Source organism: Plectropomus leopardus, chromosome 7 (assembly GCF_008729295.1).
Source record: "Plectropomus leopardus isolate mb chromosome 7, YSFRI_Pleo_2.0, whole genome shotgun sequence".
Taxonomy (NCBI): domain Eukaryota; kingdom Metazoa; phylum Chordata; class Actinopteri; order Perciformes; family Serranidae; genus Plectropomus; species Plectropomus leopardus.
In genome coordinates, this window is record NC_056469.1 from 23,109,363 (window position 1) to 23,125,192 (window position 15,830).

Sequence of the window (15,830 nt, forward strand, 5' to 3'; positions counted from 1 at the left end):
AACGTACCATAAACTTTGCAAATATGTAAACAAAGACACCAACATGCTATTGTAGGATCAGACTCTGTTAGCCTGACATTGCTACACCAAACTGCAAATGAGCGTTATCTGCCAGAGCAAATAAAACTCGAGCTGACAGATTTGTGTGTTTCCCTGGCTCAGACTCTGTGACGTTTACACACAAGAGAAAAGTGTGTGAGATCAGTATGATGTGTATGGATAATCACGTGCAATGTCTGCAAATTTACAAATGTTACTTAAGCGGGACATGCTCTACAAATGTCAAAAATAAAAACAATTTATTCATCTGAATCAGAAATCAAAATATTACAAATGCAAGCTGAGAGTTCCCTTTACGGCATTCTTTCTTTGGTCAATCATTAATCACACGATCACTTTGGTGAGGCAGTTAAACAGAAAGCTACGTTCAGGCTGAGAGAGGACAGAGGTTACTGTACAGCAATGAATGATCCAACACAATTCACTGACAAGAATTACGACTTAATTTATCCTTGAAAACACACAAAAGCCCTTAATATTGGATTGAGTTGTCTAAGTGGCCAGGTAAAAAAAAACCTTGAAACATCTTAATTCAAAAAGCCCTTAAATACAGGGAAAAAAAACTTTAAATTAAAGGGTACATGACTTATTATAGATTCTATCCCCTTTAAACATAGTTTAAATTTTAAAAACTGGGCAAAAAACATGAAAAACACGTCTTGATTTGTAGCTCAAATAAAAAATTAAGGCCTTTTTACATTATAAACTAGGGAATAGTTTTCAAGTTGTTATTTTTACCCCTTAAACTGTGCATATAATCCATTTAAATACAATATATTACAATCCTTTATTTAGCCTTTGATTATTAAAAAATTCCTTACTTTCATCAATATTAATGGGTACATTAATAACATTTTTAATGTAAAAAAAGGGACTCAGTTTCATAATGCTTAAGGTGTGGGAAAGTTAAAGAGTGTAATGTAATACTTCTGTATGACGCAAGCAAAATTACACATACGAATAAGTCACAGGAAGTTTGAGCTTTACTAATAAGTAACCAGCGGGGAGGGGACACACACTCATTCACACATTAGCCCAGATGAGGAGACTCATTTTCTTTCTTCTCATTTCTTCTGAAACAATCATTGTTTTAAGAAAAAGGGAGTAACTAAAATGTGTATACAGTCTGACAGAATTGATCTGGTTGAAGACAAATTACTTTCTGTGTTAAAGTAAAAACTCCCTCTTTAAAATGACATTTACAACTCAGAAGACATTTATCATTTGCCATATGTGGTATTTGATACATTTACAATGACTGTTTTACATCTGTCCACTTAAAGCAGCTATAATCAATATTTCCGTGCCGACAAACTATTTAATAAAAATCGAAAACAATGTGAAAGGGGGCATATGCAGTGTTGTTGCCCCCACAGAGATTTACTGCCTGAGTCTGCAGCTCTCTTTTGATTTTTGTAGAAAGTTTGAGCTCATTGTTCAGCTGTCTGTCCTGGTTCACTCTCACTGCTCACATAGCACTGTCAAAGACTTTGGATTTACTTATTATTATAGGGTGCTAAGAAACAACAATCTGAGGTACCACCCAGGATATAATCTCAGTCATGACTTTAATATCTCCTTATACTACTTCCAAATATTTCTACTTTATTAACCCCAGAGTGAACTTACTCACTACACAGTGTGTTCTGATATATTAACAAATGAAACACCGTGTCAGTGCAAACATAATGCATTTAACACCTGAGAATAATGGTACAGTCCTTAAGATGTAAAGCGTAAGTAACAAACGTCTTCATCAAAGTGTGTTCATTTAATTCAGAAGTCACACTGCAATTTATTACTGCAGCAAAGTAAATTTGCTTCCATTTAACTGCAGTGTTTCACTCTGAAGGACTACCCTGTTGGCCCGAGGCCTGAGATATGCTTGCTGAATGCGCACCATATAATTTTATCACATAGCAACTTTTGTTGATATTAACAATAAACGTGTCCTAAATTACTCTGATGATAACTGCCAGTAGAGGTTGTAAATGTTGACTTAACTGGTCAAAGTTTCCTTAATGGCTGTTGGACGGACTTTAAGACTTGAGGGCATTTATTGTACCTGTAGACATGTCGCAACCACTCGTGGATTCTTTATCTTTGGCTAAAATATTTCTGCAAAAAGTTGTTGTGGAAAGCCACAAATAAGTCTCATGTCTTTGCACTCAAGTCCCAAGTCAAGACTAACAAGTCCAACGTCAAGTCTCAAGTCCTCAATTTTGAGTTTCGAGTCCTATACGAGTTATAAATGCTTCTTCACAAAAATGCCACTTTAATAACAGAGAAATCATATTAAATTCATGAAAAACATGTGTGTCTTTTTATTAAGACAAGTGACTTAACATTATCATAAAAAGTAGCGCTGACATACGGTAAATGTTATATATGACATGTAGCACTTTACTTTGTACCTAAATTAGCTCATAGCACCAAAATTAGCTCACTAACTTTGTTAATATCACCCTTCACTTCTTTCCCTCATTCTGTGTGCAACTTCAAATGTTTAACAAAGTTGTAATATCAAAACTGCGTGTTTTGCACACTAGAATTCGTTTTTGGTGAATACAGCATAATTGCAGTACTAATTGTCTTAAGTATCCTATTTTTCCCCCAAATGGGGCTCAATAACGTAACATACGTTCACGATTTTCTCCTTCAACTTGCCTGGATGCTGCTTGATTGGCTTGAACAAATTATCTGAGAAAATAAGTATCAACTTGCTGGGGATGAGTAATAAATATCTATACATCCGTCATTAAGTACTCTGATATCAGACATCCGTTTTTTTAGGGTTTAATTATTATACTTATACTTGTCAGTTGTAAATGAACAGATTTGTGACAAACTTTTTAAATAACTTAATTCTCAATCTTTGGCTTTGGAGTAATGTATCAAATATTTTCAAGTCAAAAAGCTCAAGTCCAAGTGAAGTCAAGAGTCTTGCCAAGTCTTTTTTAAAAAATTTTTGAGTCGAGTCTTAAGTCAGTAAATTTGTGACTTGAGTCCTCGTCATGAGAGTCAAGTCCGGCTTCTGGTTTCCGCTTTGATTAAAATGGACTGAACAGAAACCTCATGTTACTGCTTATTTTTTCATGCAAGCATTTTGAATTATTGTTTAACTTTATCACTGTGGAAATAAAGCACAAAGATGTGTATCTGTACTGATCTTTCAACTGTTCCTTTGGACCAACAGATAACATAATCTTTCCATTACCGCAAGGGCATTATAGTTCACTGTACAAATGAAAAAGCTCAAGGTTTATCCCTGACAAACACCACTGTAATTTCAATGAACTAAAGTTAAATAACTGATATTTTTTTTCATTTTGTAAGATGTAAAATAAATAAAAAAGTGAACCCATGAGTGAAAAACTAGAATCTCAACTGGAATCATACAGTACACACGAGGAGTCAAACATAACACCACACCGGTGTCAAACATTAAGGACAAGCAAGCAACAAGCGAAAATTTCCATTCATATATTATGTGCGCTTTGCATTGACTGTGCACATACAAACAAAGCTTTGTGCCATCTGACCTCACAATCATGGCAACAACTGTCACAAACTGGTTGATTATTAACTGCTAAAGTGCTTTGACTAAGTAAACTCAGATCCAAAATAGTCCTCTATAAAAGGAAAGTGAGATTGGAGTGCAGACTTCTCTAACCGCATGTGAGCTGCTTCCGGCCTCTAAGTCTAAGTCAGTCTAAATAAATGATCTACCACATCCTGTGCACTCACTTCTTACTAACTTGAGAATAAACTTCTGCACTGGCAGCATCAGGCTGAGGAGCCAGACTCTTTTGTCGCTGCAGGTGGTCATCATAGGTAGGAGGTGAGGACGGTCCCTGACCACTGTTGTTCACACGGACCTCGGCGTATTCTGATGTTTCATTTTGTGATCCCAGCTGGACGATTCCACCGTCTTTGTTCTGGAAAAATTGGATATCTGCATAGTCCAGCTCCTAGAAATGAAAAAGTGAGGGGAAAAATATTAAATTGCATTTACAGTTATATCTCATAATTTCAACAGGTATCCTATTTATATTTTCAAAAACAAGCATGGCCCTAAACAAGAAAAGCTGCATTATCTGCTGAGGTTTAACCCTTTAAGACCTGAGCAAATTGGCCTGATTTTTTTTCAAAATGATGGGAAGATGGCAATAAGCAAATACAAAAGAAATGACCTAAAAATTTTCAAGAAATTATTTCAAAAGTACATGGAAATTACCTACCTACCCGGGGGTAAATTACCTGGGAAAAAGTGTTTAATTTTGAAACTTTTATTTATTTATTTTTTGTCATTTTTTCAAATGTCTCATTATGATAACTTTTCCAAAAATAATTTTCCAAACCTACTAATTCCTTGCAATTTCTTGAACATTTCTCACCAATTTGCTCATTTCCTTTTTCCAGTGTTTTTGAAAGAAATCACACTTTCACATTTGCTTTACTTTCGAAGGCTTTAATACTTGTGAAATGCATAGGAAAGGAGCACAAAAAAGCGATCTTGCTCCAGGTTTCAGAGGGTTAGGGGGAATTACTCCCTTTTTAGAAATCCAGATATGCTATTCCTATGGTCTAAGACAGTCCAAAAAATATTAGAAAACATAACCATGTCTCTTGCAAATCAAAAAATTTAGCGTATGAAGTCTGGAGCTGGAGGTAAAGACATTATAGATGACACTAACAGCAGCCAGGGGAATGTTTCAAGTATTTCGGTACATTTTCTGCTTTACAACTGAAAACACTAGGATGGAATAAAGCCCAATTGTGTATTAAAAAAAGGAAAAAAAACATTATGTAGATTTATACATAATCTATCTAAGTCAGTCTTATAATTATGTCTACTGAGGTGCTCCAGACTTTATACTGGATTAAATTCTGGCCATGAGAGAGAATAGCCCATGTTCACTAATACTGAACTTTCCAAGGCCCTGGAGATAACATATTGTACTTCTTAATTTAAGTGGTGTTCCCCTTTAAGAAACACTTCCACTTCCATATTGTGTCAACTAAATGTCTTCTTCCTGGTTCAAAGTCTGATGTTGAGCTCTGTGTGCAGGTCTTATATGAACCTGATGAATTAGGGAGGAAGCCTATTTGAAACAATCTACATAATCATAAATAACTGTACTTAGCTAATTAAAGGTCCAATGTGTAGGATTCAGGAGCGTCAATTGGCAAAAACAGAATGTAATACTCAACAATTTCATTGGTTTTTGTCATCTGAAATAAGCAAACCTACATGGTTCTCCTCCACAGAGTCTGCCATGTTATTTCTATAGAAACCCAGAACGGATCAGCCAAACACTTGCTCTATAAATAGGGCTATTTGCGTATTTGCATCGGCTACTGTAATTCTCCTTCACGCTTAGCAAACTTCAGAAGTTTCAATTCTGCAATCCCTTCACCAGATACCAGTAAATCCTACACCCTGTATCAGAGGTTGGAACAGCCAGCTCCGGAGCCTCATGCAGCTCTTTAGCCCCTCGCCGGTGGCTTTACAAAAATAATCATATGAAAATGAATAACAGGTTTTAATTTACATTTCACTTTTCATTTGTTATTGTTGCAGATCTTAAGATATTCTTACATTCTCTATTATTAAAAATGTGCGGCCATTTCACTGAGTACAAAATTTTGTTTTAACATTTTATCAATTATGTCTACAGCCTGGAACGCTTTGCTTAAACTTGAAGTAGTTAGTCTTAAGCTATAAGCTATAATAATAAGCTATAATAATAATAATAATAATAATAAATAATAATAATAATAATACCACTATAATACTACCACTACTACTACCACTACTACTACTACTACTACTACTACTACTACTACTACTACTACTACTACTACTACTATATAATAATAATAATAATAATAATAATAACAATGGGTAAGTTATATTGGAATTTGTTTAAGCAATACGGTGGAAATCATTCATGTATTAAACACGGTGTGTAAATGCACTAATGACCTTTACCGGACTTCCTGAGAAGGCTGTGTTCTCCTGGCCTTCACCACCTTTAAAACAAAAGAAATAAACAATGATTTTAGATAAGTGAGTGAAAAATACTGTATAAATGCACAAAAACCATATTCAATACACACACACACACACACACACACACACACACACACACACACACACACACACACACACACACACACACACACACTTGCAACACATACCTGTTCTATCAGCAGTTGTCGTGTTCATCCTGTTTGCAGAATTAATGAGTAATTAGTCATTTTTCTGCCTTTTTGCAGCACTTTGACAATAACAATATTACAGTAATATGTTCACTCTTTAACTATGCACTTCACACACTGTAATCTGCTTCTGATTACATTAAATCTTTGCTGAAGATCCTATTTTTCTTGTGTCTAACAACTGATACAAATAATGCAGCCTGATATTAAAACAACTCCTTTTACTTTTGTTGCGAAAAAAAACACATATATTTATTGGTAATTCTGAAACAACAGAAAATGTAGACCTTCTCAGAGAGTTGCAATCTTCATCTACCTGTATACCAAAAAGTTTTTTTACATTTCTAAAAAATGATTTACAAATTATTATAGTTTTACCAGTGTACATTTCAAAAACTCTCAAACAGGATTATGTAGAGGACTGTAAGGGTTTCATAACAGTGATGAAAGAGTTTTAGCTCAGGATGAGGCCCCAAAACCATCAGTTTAATATTTATACCTGACAAAAACAAAATGTTAAACTTGAAAGCTGTACAATGTCGAAGTGCAGCATGAAACAAACACTTAAGTCTTACATTCATAGCTAAAGTCTGACAGACTATATGGAAAATATATAACAAAAGCAGCAAATAGGCAAGTGAGACTTTGTTGAACATCAACCTCATGAAGGTTGAGTAAACAAAGTTTCACTAACGTCAAACGGATTCATATTCCAAACTTTCTATCTGCTCTCCTGCCACGACTGAACTCTCCTCACACGACTTCCTGCCTGGTCTCTGAGTTTTGCTTTTAGGTCCAAATCCTTTAACATGGAGCCATTATTTATCATAATTGCGAGCGATTTTATTCCACTTACCTCTTCCTCTTACGATAAAAGTAGTACCCTCCACCGCCAGCGGCAGCAAGGACGACTAGAACTGCGATGACTATTCCTGCGATGCAGCCACCTGAACAGCCTGATTTTTTATCTGATAGGGCTGAAATATAACGGGATAAGAACATAATTGTTACACCACTCTGTACACAGGAACTGTCTCGTCATTTTATCATGCTTATGGATACACAGAATACATAAAGTCTCCCTTAATGTGATTTTAAAGATGGGCAGTTATGAACACAGATTTATTTTTGTAAGGTGCAAAGCCTCAATATCTCCTTTGGCTGGAGAACTGTTTCTGAATCTCTGTTTGGCAGGATGGTCATTGCATTATGTTGCTTGAGGAAACATGTTATTACAGAATTATGCTTTGCTTATAGGAACTCTTTATGCATCAAAGTCAGGTCTTGGTATGGTCTGCTTAAGTGGAAAAAAAGTTGTTTGAAGCCTTTTTCAACTGTAAAGAGATATACAAAAACATCTGATAAATTGCCACAAGTGATGTGACTTTATACTGGCTGCCTGTTTGCTTTGGCGTTGATTTTGAAATTTCTTTATTAGTTTATACGAGATGACATGACCTTGAAGCTGACTACTGAACATATGAGCCAAATTGGAAAGAAAAATACAAAGGATTTCTTGAGATATTGTGTTGACATGAATGAGACTGATGAAGTTACAGGGGCCTTGACCTTTGACTTTATGGCCACCAAAATCTAATCAGCTTATCATTCAAACCAAGTGAATGTTTGGGCTAAATTTGAAGATACTGCCTTGAGGTGTTCTTGAGATATCACGTTAACAAAATGTGCCTCCAGAGGCAAAAAAACCTGCTCGATCCACAAATGTGACACAGTGTGTCCATGTCGCATGTATTTTGGCTGTTTAGTTTAATCGCGGAGGATGAATGCTTCAAGTAAAAGCATTGATTGATTCAAATGGATCTGTAAGAAACATCTTTGGGAAGCCTGCGACTCCTCGGATTATTAGAGGTATTACGTTGTGGGTTGGTCGTAATATTCAAGAGTATCAAAAAAATCAGCCATCAACATGATCTTTGTACCTTTTACAGACAATTCATAGTCGGCAGATGATGTCTTCTTGGTTATATCATTCATCGCTTCACAGGTGTAGATGCCTCCGTCTGACAGCTGAATGTTGGGTTTGCTGAACACAGTAGAGTTGTGTATCTTCACTGTCCCGTTCACCTTCCAGGTGTAAATCGCGGACGGCGTGGACTCAGCAGAGCAGGTTAAAGTTAAATTTTCATTTACAAATATTTCACTTGGATGTTTGATTTGAACATTTTCTGGTCCATCTGAAAAACAGATATTTGTAAAGTTCTTATAACAGCACAAATAATAAAGAATACAATAAAAATCCAAACTTAGCACTTATTTATGACACTCATCATTTTAAATAGTAAATGTACGTACAGATCACATCCATGAAGTATTTAGCTTTTTCGTTGCTGAAGGGGTTGCTGAGTGTACAGGAATATTCTCCACTGTCTAATTTATTCAGGCTGTTAAAAGACAGCACTCTGTTATTGTCGTAGAGTATTATTTCGTCAGTCGTGATCAGATCTTTGCCGTCCTTCATCCACTTTCTGGTTAAGACAGAGCCAGCAGCATCACAGGTTAAGTTGACTGAGTTGCTCTCAATCGGCAGTTTTGTTGACGACGTGATTGAAGCTCCTGATATTCTCTCTGTTGGGCAAAAGATCAGGCAAATAATGAAAACAGGAACAAAAGTAACTGTTACTAAAATTTCACCATACATAAAAGGAACCAAATAAAGGAAGAAGAAAACACATCTACTGTTCCTTGAATCAGGTATGTGCCAAATGTCTAACTGTCACCACTGAAGTTTTTCTAACATTTGCAGTTTTGTAACATTGAGTTCTTAGAAAGATTTTTACTCATCTGTCCGAAGGTACTGCTATTCACTACACAACCAGTAAAGCAAGCGCAGCTTTTAGATGCATATATTTCGGGTATATAAATCATTCCTAATAAAATTATTTCCGGTTTAACTGTATTTTGGGTAGTTGGGCTGATTGGGAAGCTGATGTGTAATATTTTTCATGTCTGTCTTTTTAAACTCATTATTATCATTATTATTTAATATTAAGTCGCATTGATTTGTCAATACAGATTACACAAGTGCCATATTTCTGAATACTATGTCCACTAAACCTCATGATTCTGACTTACCCAGTACAGAGACAACTGACGACTGTGATGTTTGATATCTCAGGGTTTTGCTGTTAAAGGCCTGACAGCTGTAGTTACCACTGTGATTCATCTGAATGTTCATCAGTCTGAGTTCTGGTCCAGTATCAGACAGCAGGTCTCCATTCAGAAACCACTGAAACTGGGCAGCAGGTCTGGAGACAGCCGAGCACGTCAGGCTGACGTCTGACCCTTCGCCACAGCATTCTTGTGACGGAGATATTGTCAAATTAATATTTTCAGGGCCGTCTGCAGTGTGCAGCATATGGGAACATAACCAAAACGTAATGTTAGCAGGTTGAAAATAAAACTACATGACATGCAGCTTAACTCAGCGTGAAGTCTGAAAATACCTTCAGCTGTGAAGCATGTATGCATATGTAGGATAAAGAGTATGCATAAGTTAGTAACTCACAGCTGACGGAGAGCTTTACTGGTTCACTGGTGCCATTACTGACAGGATTAAACACATGGCACCTGAATGGTCCCTGGTCGTAGCGGGTCACGTTAACTATAGTGAGATTGGCGCCTCCATCAGCGAGCTGAACTCTGTCACTGTCTGTAACCTCAGAGCTGCCGTTCAGCCAGAGGAAAGAGAGCGAGGATCCAGAGGCGGAGCAGGACAGACTAACACTGCTGTTGAACTCCACCAAATCTGATGGGTTTGAAGTTACCACAACATTGGAAACGCGTGCTGTGGGTGAAAAACACAGTGTTGTTTTTTTTTTTTACTTGCCAGCTTTCTTTCACTAGAAAAGAAACACTTTTTAGTATGGGAAAGCAATGTGGAGAGTGAGAATAAATGCCAATTTATTGCCACTACAATGAGTAATCATGGTTTAATGTTTAAGGTTTGTAAGTTAGATACAGTCACGAGAATGTTTACTAACTCATGATCATGTCATTATTGTTGTTTTTTTTTATTTAACATTATTATTGCTGGACTTTTATTTGGACATTTCACCAAGAATGGTGAGGCATAGAGAATCAATAATGTCTGTCAGCAGATTACTCTACAATAATTAATCTGAATCAGCACAGATCATAGACCAGGCATGATGAGCTCAGCCGTCCAACCTTTTCTGGATGTTTAATATCTTATCCTACCTGCTGCCTGTGGTGCAATATTTAACCAGTGCTGGCTGATCTTATAGATTTATCTTTCCCAATGAGCCACAACCACATTCTCCTCATAAACACAAGAGTTTCTGAAACAATCAGACTGAATGGCAAGTTAGTTATCAATCACTCCAAAACAAATCTGAGATGTTGTATAGTCTGTCTGTGCCCAGACGAGATTACTGTTAAGTTATTTCAGTTATCACAAAAATGTGCGTTGACACGGCGACTGTGTTGAACTATCATTATCCTTAGTTTGTGTATTAGTTATAAGTGCTTGTGTCATCTTTTTCTGTGCTATTGGCCCACTGCAGGAGGATTTTAGTATGAGTTCAGACATTTTTCATTCTCAGCCTCAGTTGTCTCTGTATAAAAATTGCAGATGTATCTTGAGAGCGAATGCAGGGTTCAATATTGTTTTTTTTTCTCTTGCCCAGTCAGGCAACTGGGCCAAATATCCTTACCCAGAGTGAATTTTGTTTCTTGACCTTTAAAATTGTATTTATTATTTATTAGAGGTTATTATATGACAAACAGAATGACGTTATATATTGTGTTTAATTTTTTATCCAAATCCTCCTAACCACCCAAAAAAACACCTGTTTCCAGGATAACTGTGATGCTTGCTTGTGATTCAGCTCACAAACTTTATGTTTTATCACCAGCGTTTTTTTTCTCAAGTTCCCGTTCAGTGCTGTTCATATGCAACTCTAAACAGAGACGAGAAGGAAGTGAGTTGGCTAAATCCTAAACTACTTTCATCAACGTTTTTTTGAAGGTTGCTCGAATGGGGAGGTGAGTTGCTGCAGTTAATAGCCCAATGTGACATTTTACTCATCCCAGGCAACCGGGCAATCGTTATTGTTAAGCCCTGAAATGTATGTAGAGTAAATATTAGCTGTGTTGGAAACTGTCCCCTATACCCGAAATAGTGCATTATATATTGTGTTTTCCGTTCAGTAGTAGTGTTTGATTTCCCTGCTGTTAATTTCATCAACTCCGTAGTGCACTATAAAATACTCACAATGCACAGCAAATTTGAGTATACATACGATGTACCCAACGTTTTACTCCAGTATACCAGAATGCAAAGTGTGTGTGTATTTTCCAAAGGAGGAAAATTCCTGTGTAGTGTCTGAAATCTCGTTTGGTTATTCCCTATATAGTTCACCATTTAATAAACACTACATAAAGAATAGTGAGCAAGCGAGTGAATGAACAATTTCAAACACATCTGTTGTTTCTTTTTGATTTACAAATGCTCAGCGCAACCATTTTATATTTAATTAAGTACCATCTGATACTCTCACAGGTACATCTCATCTTTCACATCCTTGTTTCTTTGCACAAAGCCTGTTCTTCAAACTTACTCAGTACAGAGATGACTGCAGGTGAAGATGATTCATATCTCAGAGTTTTGCTGTTGAAGGCCTGACAGCTGTAGTTTCCACTCTCACTCTCCTGAATGGTCGTCAGATTGAACTGCGGTCCAGTGTCAGACTGCAGGCTTCCGTTCAGAAGCAACGTAAATTGTGCAGGAGGTCTGGAGACAGCCAAGCACGTCAAGGTGATGTTTGACCCCTCCACATAGTAGTCTTGTGATGGAGATTTTTGCAAATTAACATTGTCTGGACCGTCTGAATTTAGGGGAATCACAAAAGCAGAAAGGTTAGTACGAGCGATTGCATTAACATACATTTAGTCAAAAGAAAAAGGCAATATCAGCATAATGTAATCCAAAAAAACAAGAATGCAATAAACACTTTCCAAATGTTAGTCCACACTGAATGTAGTTTGCTGTGATGTAGCACTGGAGTACAGTAGGTCAGAATATGTGTTTCTAATACTTTGTACAACTAATGGAGAATAAAAAAAGAAATATCCTCCAAAGTCTCAGTTTGCATGTCGATGTTGTCGGATAAAGATTGAACATGAAGATTAGTAACTCACAGCTGATGTTGAAGTTTATTGGTTCACTGGTGCCATTACTGACAGGATTGGACACTTGACACTTAAATGGTCCTTTGTCGTAGCGGGTCACGTGAACTATAGTGAGATTGGCGCCTCCATCAGCGAGCTGAACTCTGTCAATTCCTGTAACCTCAGAGCTGCCGTTCAGCCAGAGGAAAGAGAGCGAGGATCCAGAGGCGGAGCAGGACAGACGGACGGAGCTGTTGAACTCCACCAAGTCTGTGTTGCTGGCAGTTGCTATGACATCGGACACTGGAACTGTTGGTGAAAAACAAAATTAGATTTGCAACCACACAAAAGTACGGTAGAAAACTCAATTTAAAAGGTATAATAGCCCCTGCCACAAAAAAAGCATTTTTTCTTACCAATTATATGATGATGATGATGATGATGATAAAAACACCAAAAAATCTATATGGGGCTCCTACAAAATGCTTTGCTTATCAGAGGAACATCCAGGTTTTGTTCATATTGTATTAAACTGGTATTGCTTTAATTTTGTGGTATTTTCAGGCTGAGCCTTCAGTTCTGGTGGCTGTTACTAAAAATTCATTTTCAATGTAATGAACAAATTTAACACCATAATAAAAAGCTCAATCAAATTTTCTCTGATACACTCTCAACAAGAGCTAAATATAGAGAGATGATACAGGTGTAATTTAAACCGATAAGCTTAGTGTATCCATTGTAGGTATTTTATACATAATTACAAATAAACATATTGCTCAATGTCATCGGTGGCCGAGTGAAATTATTCAAATCTCAGTTATGATGCAGTTAATAGGTTGGAGACATTTAATGTTATTATCAGATTATTAGATATCAGATGTTGTTATCTTGCTTTTTGTCCCAAGTTTTCAACAATATCTCAGACATTTCAGTCGTTATTTTGTCTTAATACCAAAGGTGGGACCAAGTCATTCTTTTACAAGTGTCACATCTTTGCACTGACGTCCTAATTCATGTCCTAAATCAAGATGGGCAAGTTCCAAGTCAAGTCACAAGCTTGTTTTGAGTCCTAAACAACTCATAATTTGCTCATAATGGCATAATGTCCATTTTAGAAACACAGCAATAATATCATAAGTTCCCCAAAAGTATAAATGGCTGTAAAAATCAGTTTTTATAACAAGTAGAATTAAAACTGCAGCAGAGTGAATTTTCTGTGTTTCTGTATTTAACTCATCTCATGTTGGAAAAACCTCCATAACTCTATTTTCCCAAATTGGCTTGGGGAGAAAGATACCAAGCATTTTCAAGTCAAATTACTCAACTCCAAGTGAAGTCATGGGTCACTGTTTAAATCCAAGCTGAGTTTCAGGTCTGTTTTTGGATTTTTTCAGGTGGAGTCTAAAGTCATCAAATTTGTGACACTAGTCTGACTCAAGTCGAAGTAATGTGACTGGAGTCCACACCTCTGCTCAGTACTATGTCATTATCATTATATTGTGTTATGTAATACTGAAATAATATAATCTGCATTCTGGTGTCATCGAGGATCTTATTTAAAACCGCTAAACACCTGAACACAAATGTTTATGTCTTTTTCAATTACTCGACATAATCTTCTGTCAGCACTAAAAAAGATAGAACATGTAAAATATTGTCTCACCATCTACGAAGTCTAGTGCTCCCTGTCATACTGAAGTAGATACATGTGAAATATTGTCTCACCATATACATCCAAAATTGTGCTTCCTGTCTTCTGTGGTTCTCCAAATGGAAAAATGCTAACGCTGTATTCTCCGCTGTCATTTAGAGCCACGTTTCTGAGCTCCAGAGATCCAGTAGACATGAAGAGGGTGATCCTGCCTTCATACTCTGGGCCAGTTGCGTTTTTGCCACTAAAAGAGATTATATTTCTACCATCAAATTGCCAGCCCACTGTTAGAAATGGTTGTTCTGGTGGAGTCAGTGTTGTGGTGAACATCACTGTTTCTCCCACAGCTGCAAACTGACTGTCTTGCAACACACCAACTCCTTTGGTTAAACCTGGAGGAGACAGTTCGACAGCTCTAAGAAGCACAATATTAAGTTGAGCACATTGCAAAATGGGACAGTGGAACAACATCACACAATAAAAACTGTTCTTAATCACAATTAATTACATTTGAAAGGAAAACACCTGAATCACCTTTTCCATAATACATTGGTATAGCTATTTTTCTATTAAAATCAATGAAGCAATCCTGAACTTGCGGTGGTTGCTAAACATAAGTGTTTGAAGTAGATGACATTTTCGGTCAGCAGGCTTCTTTTAAGTTAAGTTAGGGAAATCAAGTCTAACACAGTGACACGGTTAGCGACAGACCCTTGAGTCAATTATCTATCAGACCGACACACAGCAAAGTAGCTAAACTGTGAATAACTTTGATTCAAACAATTTAACTAAAACTAAATTTAAAGTCACTTGAATTAAAAATGAACAGACATTTACGTATGGTCTAAACCACGCGCAGTACGGCTCACCATAGATAAATACAACATTTAAGTTGCTTTACTTGTTACGCTATGGTCTTCTATCCTTACTGCTACTGAATCACAAAAGCATAGATCATTAGCTAAACTTCTCTACAACATCTTCGTCACAATTGATCTATTCTTTAAATATAAAAAATGTATTTTAAGATTTTAAAATAAAGGTTCTTACCTGTAAAGGCTGCAGAGACAAGACACAGGAGAGGTAAAATATCCATTGATCTATCGTTATGAGATAAACAGCAGAGGAAAGGTGAACCATCAAACTCTGACTGTGCTGTCCTAACAAATGTGAGCCTGCGGCACTTCAGATTTTATGAGTCAGTGAATGGAGAGCAACATTAGTTACAAAGTGTCTGCATAATGAGATAAACCCACTGAAGCTGCTGCCATGCTCTAAAGCTGCAAGGCGTCGCCCTCCAGTGGTGTAATTGTGTTTGACATACTGCTGCAGTTTTCATAATCCCACAAGCAACAGATGATTTAGTAAACAGGGTATGTTTGGCTTATTTAGTTTGGGTAAAATTTACATATGCATGCAGTAAAATAATGTCCATATAATTTGACAGTCATCTGTGGATATATCAGTTTCAACTCAGATCAAACTAATCAGCTGATAAATTAAACTTCAATTTTATTAGCAAAAGCAACAGGGAGGCCAACAGGACGGTCAAGGCACACTAATGTTTGTCATAAATGTTGTAATAAAGATATAAAACGATACATGGGGCTTCTAAAATAAAGTTATTATTTAATTAATTATAAATGATCTTGATAACTTGGTGATCCAAAGCTGCTTGATGCATTATTGGTAATGACTGATGATGCAAAATGGGGCAGTTAATTGAACCGTTTATGATGAGGAA

The 15,830-nt window shown here is 36.6% G+C and overlaps 1 protein-coding gene across 3 annotated transcripts; it reads right to left on the reverse strand.

The window, feature by feature from the left end:
- Window positions 1-280: 280 nt before the first annotated feature.
- LOC121945722 (carcinoembryonic antigen-related cell adhesion molecule 5-like) lies at window positions 281-15,248 on the reverse strand. Of its 3 annotated transcripts, none has more exons than XM_042490028.1 (12): window positions 15,137-15,248; window positions 14,161-14,478; window positions 12,466-12,744; window positions 11,886-12,152; window positions 9,812-10,090; window positions 9,379-9,645; window positions 8,599-8,871; window positions 8,226-8,480; window positions 7,148-7,262; window positions 6,265-6,293; window positions 6,050-6,096; window positions 281-4,031 (listed from the first exon to the last, which is right to left on the reverse strand). In XM_042490028.1, exons 1-12 carry the CDS (start codon window positions 15,180-15,182, stop codon window positions 3,804-3,806), a joined length of 2,403 nt encoding a protein of 800 aa, XP_042345962.1. In that variant the 5' UTR covers window positions 15,183-15,248; the 3' UTR covers window positions 281-3,803. The 3 variants fall into 3 exon arrangements, with proteins under 3 accessions (XP_042345962.1, XP_042345961.1, XP_042345960.1); XM_042490027.1 differs by having other exon boundaries at window positions 6,056-6,096; window positions 7,142-7,262; XM_042490026.1 differs by having other exon boundaries at window positions 7,142-7,262.
- Window positions 15,249-15,830: the final 582 nt, after the last annotated feature.

Bases quoted from the DNA above. Each gene is read 5' to 3' on its own strand.
- LOC121945722 (XM_042490026.1), bottom strand. From the start codon at position 15,182: ATGGATATTTTACCTCTCCTGTGTCTTGTCTCTGCAGCCTTTACAG. The intron at 12,153-12,465 runs GTGAGTTACTAA...CCCTAAATTCAG, and splicing joins AATAAACTTCAACATCAGCT to ACGGTCCAGACAATGTTAAT. The intron at 8,872-9,378 runs GTAAGTCAGAAT...TTTGCCCAACAG, and splicing joins GTCAGTTGTCTCTGTACTGG to AGAGAATATCAGGAGCTTCA.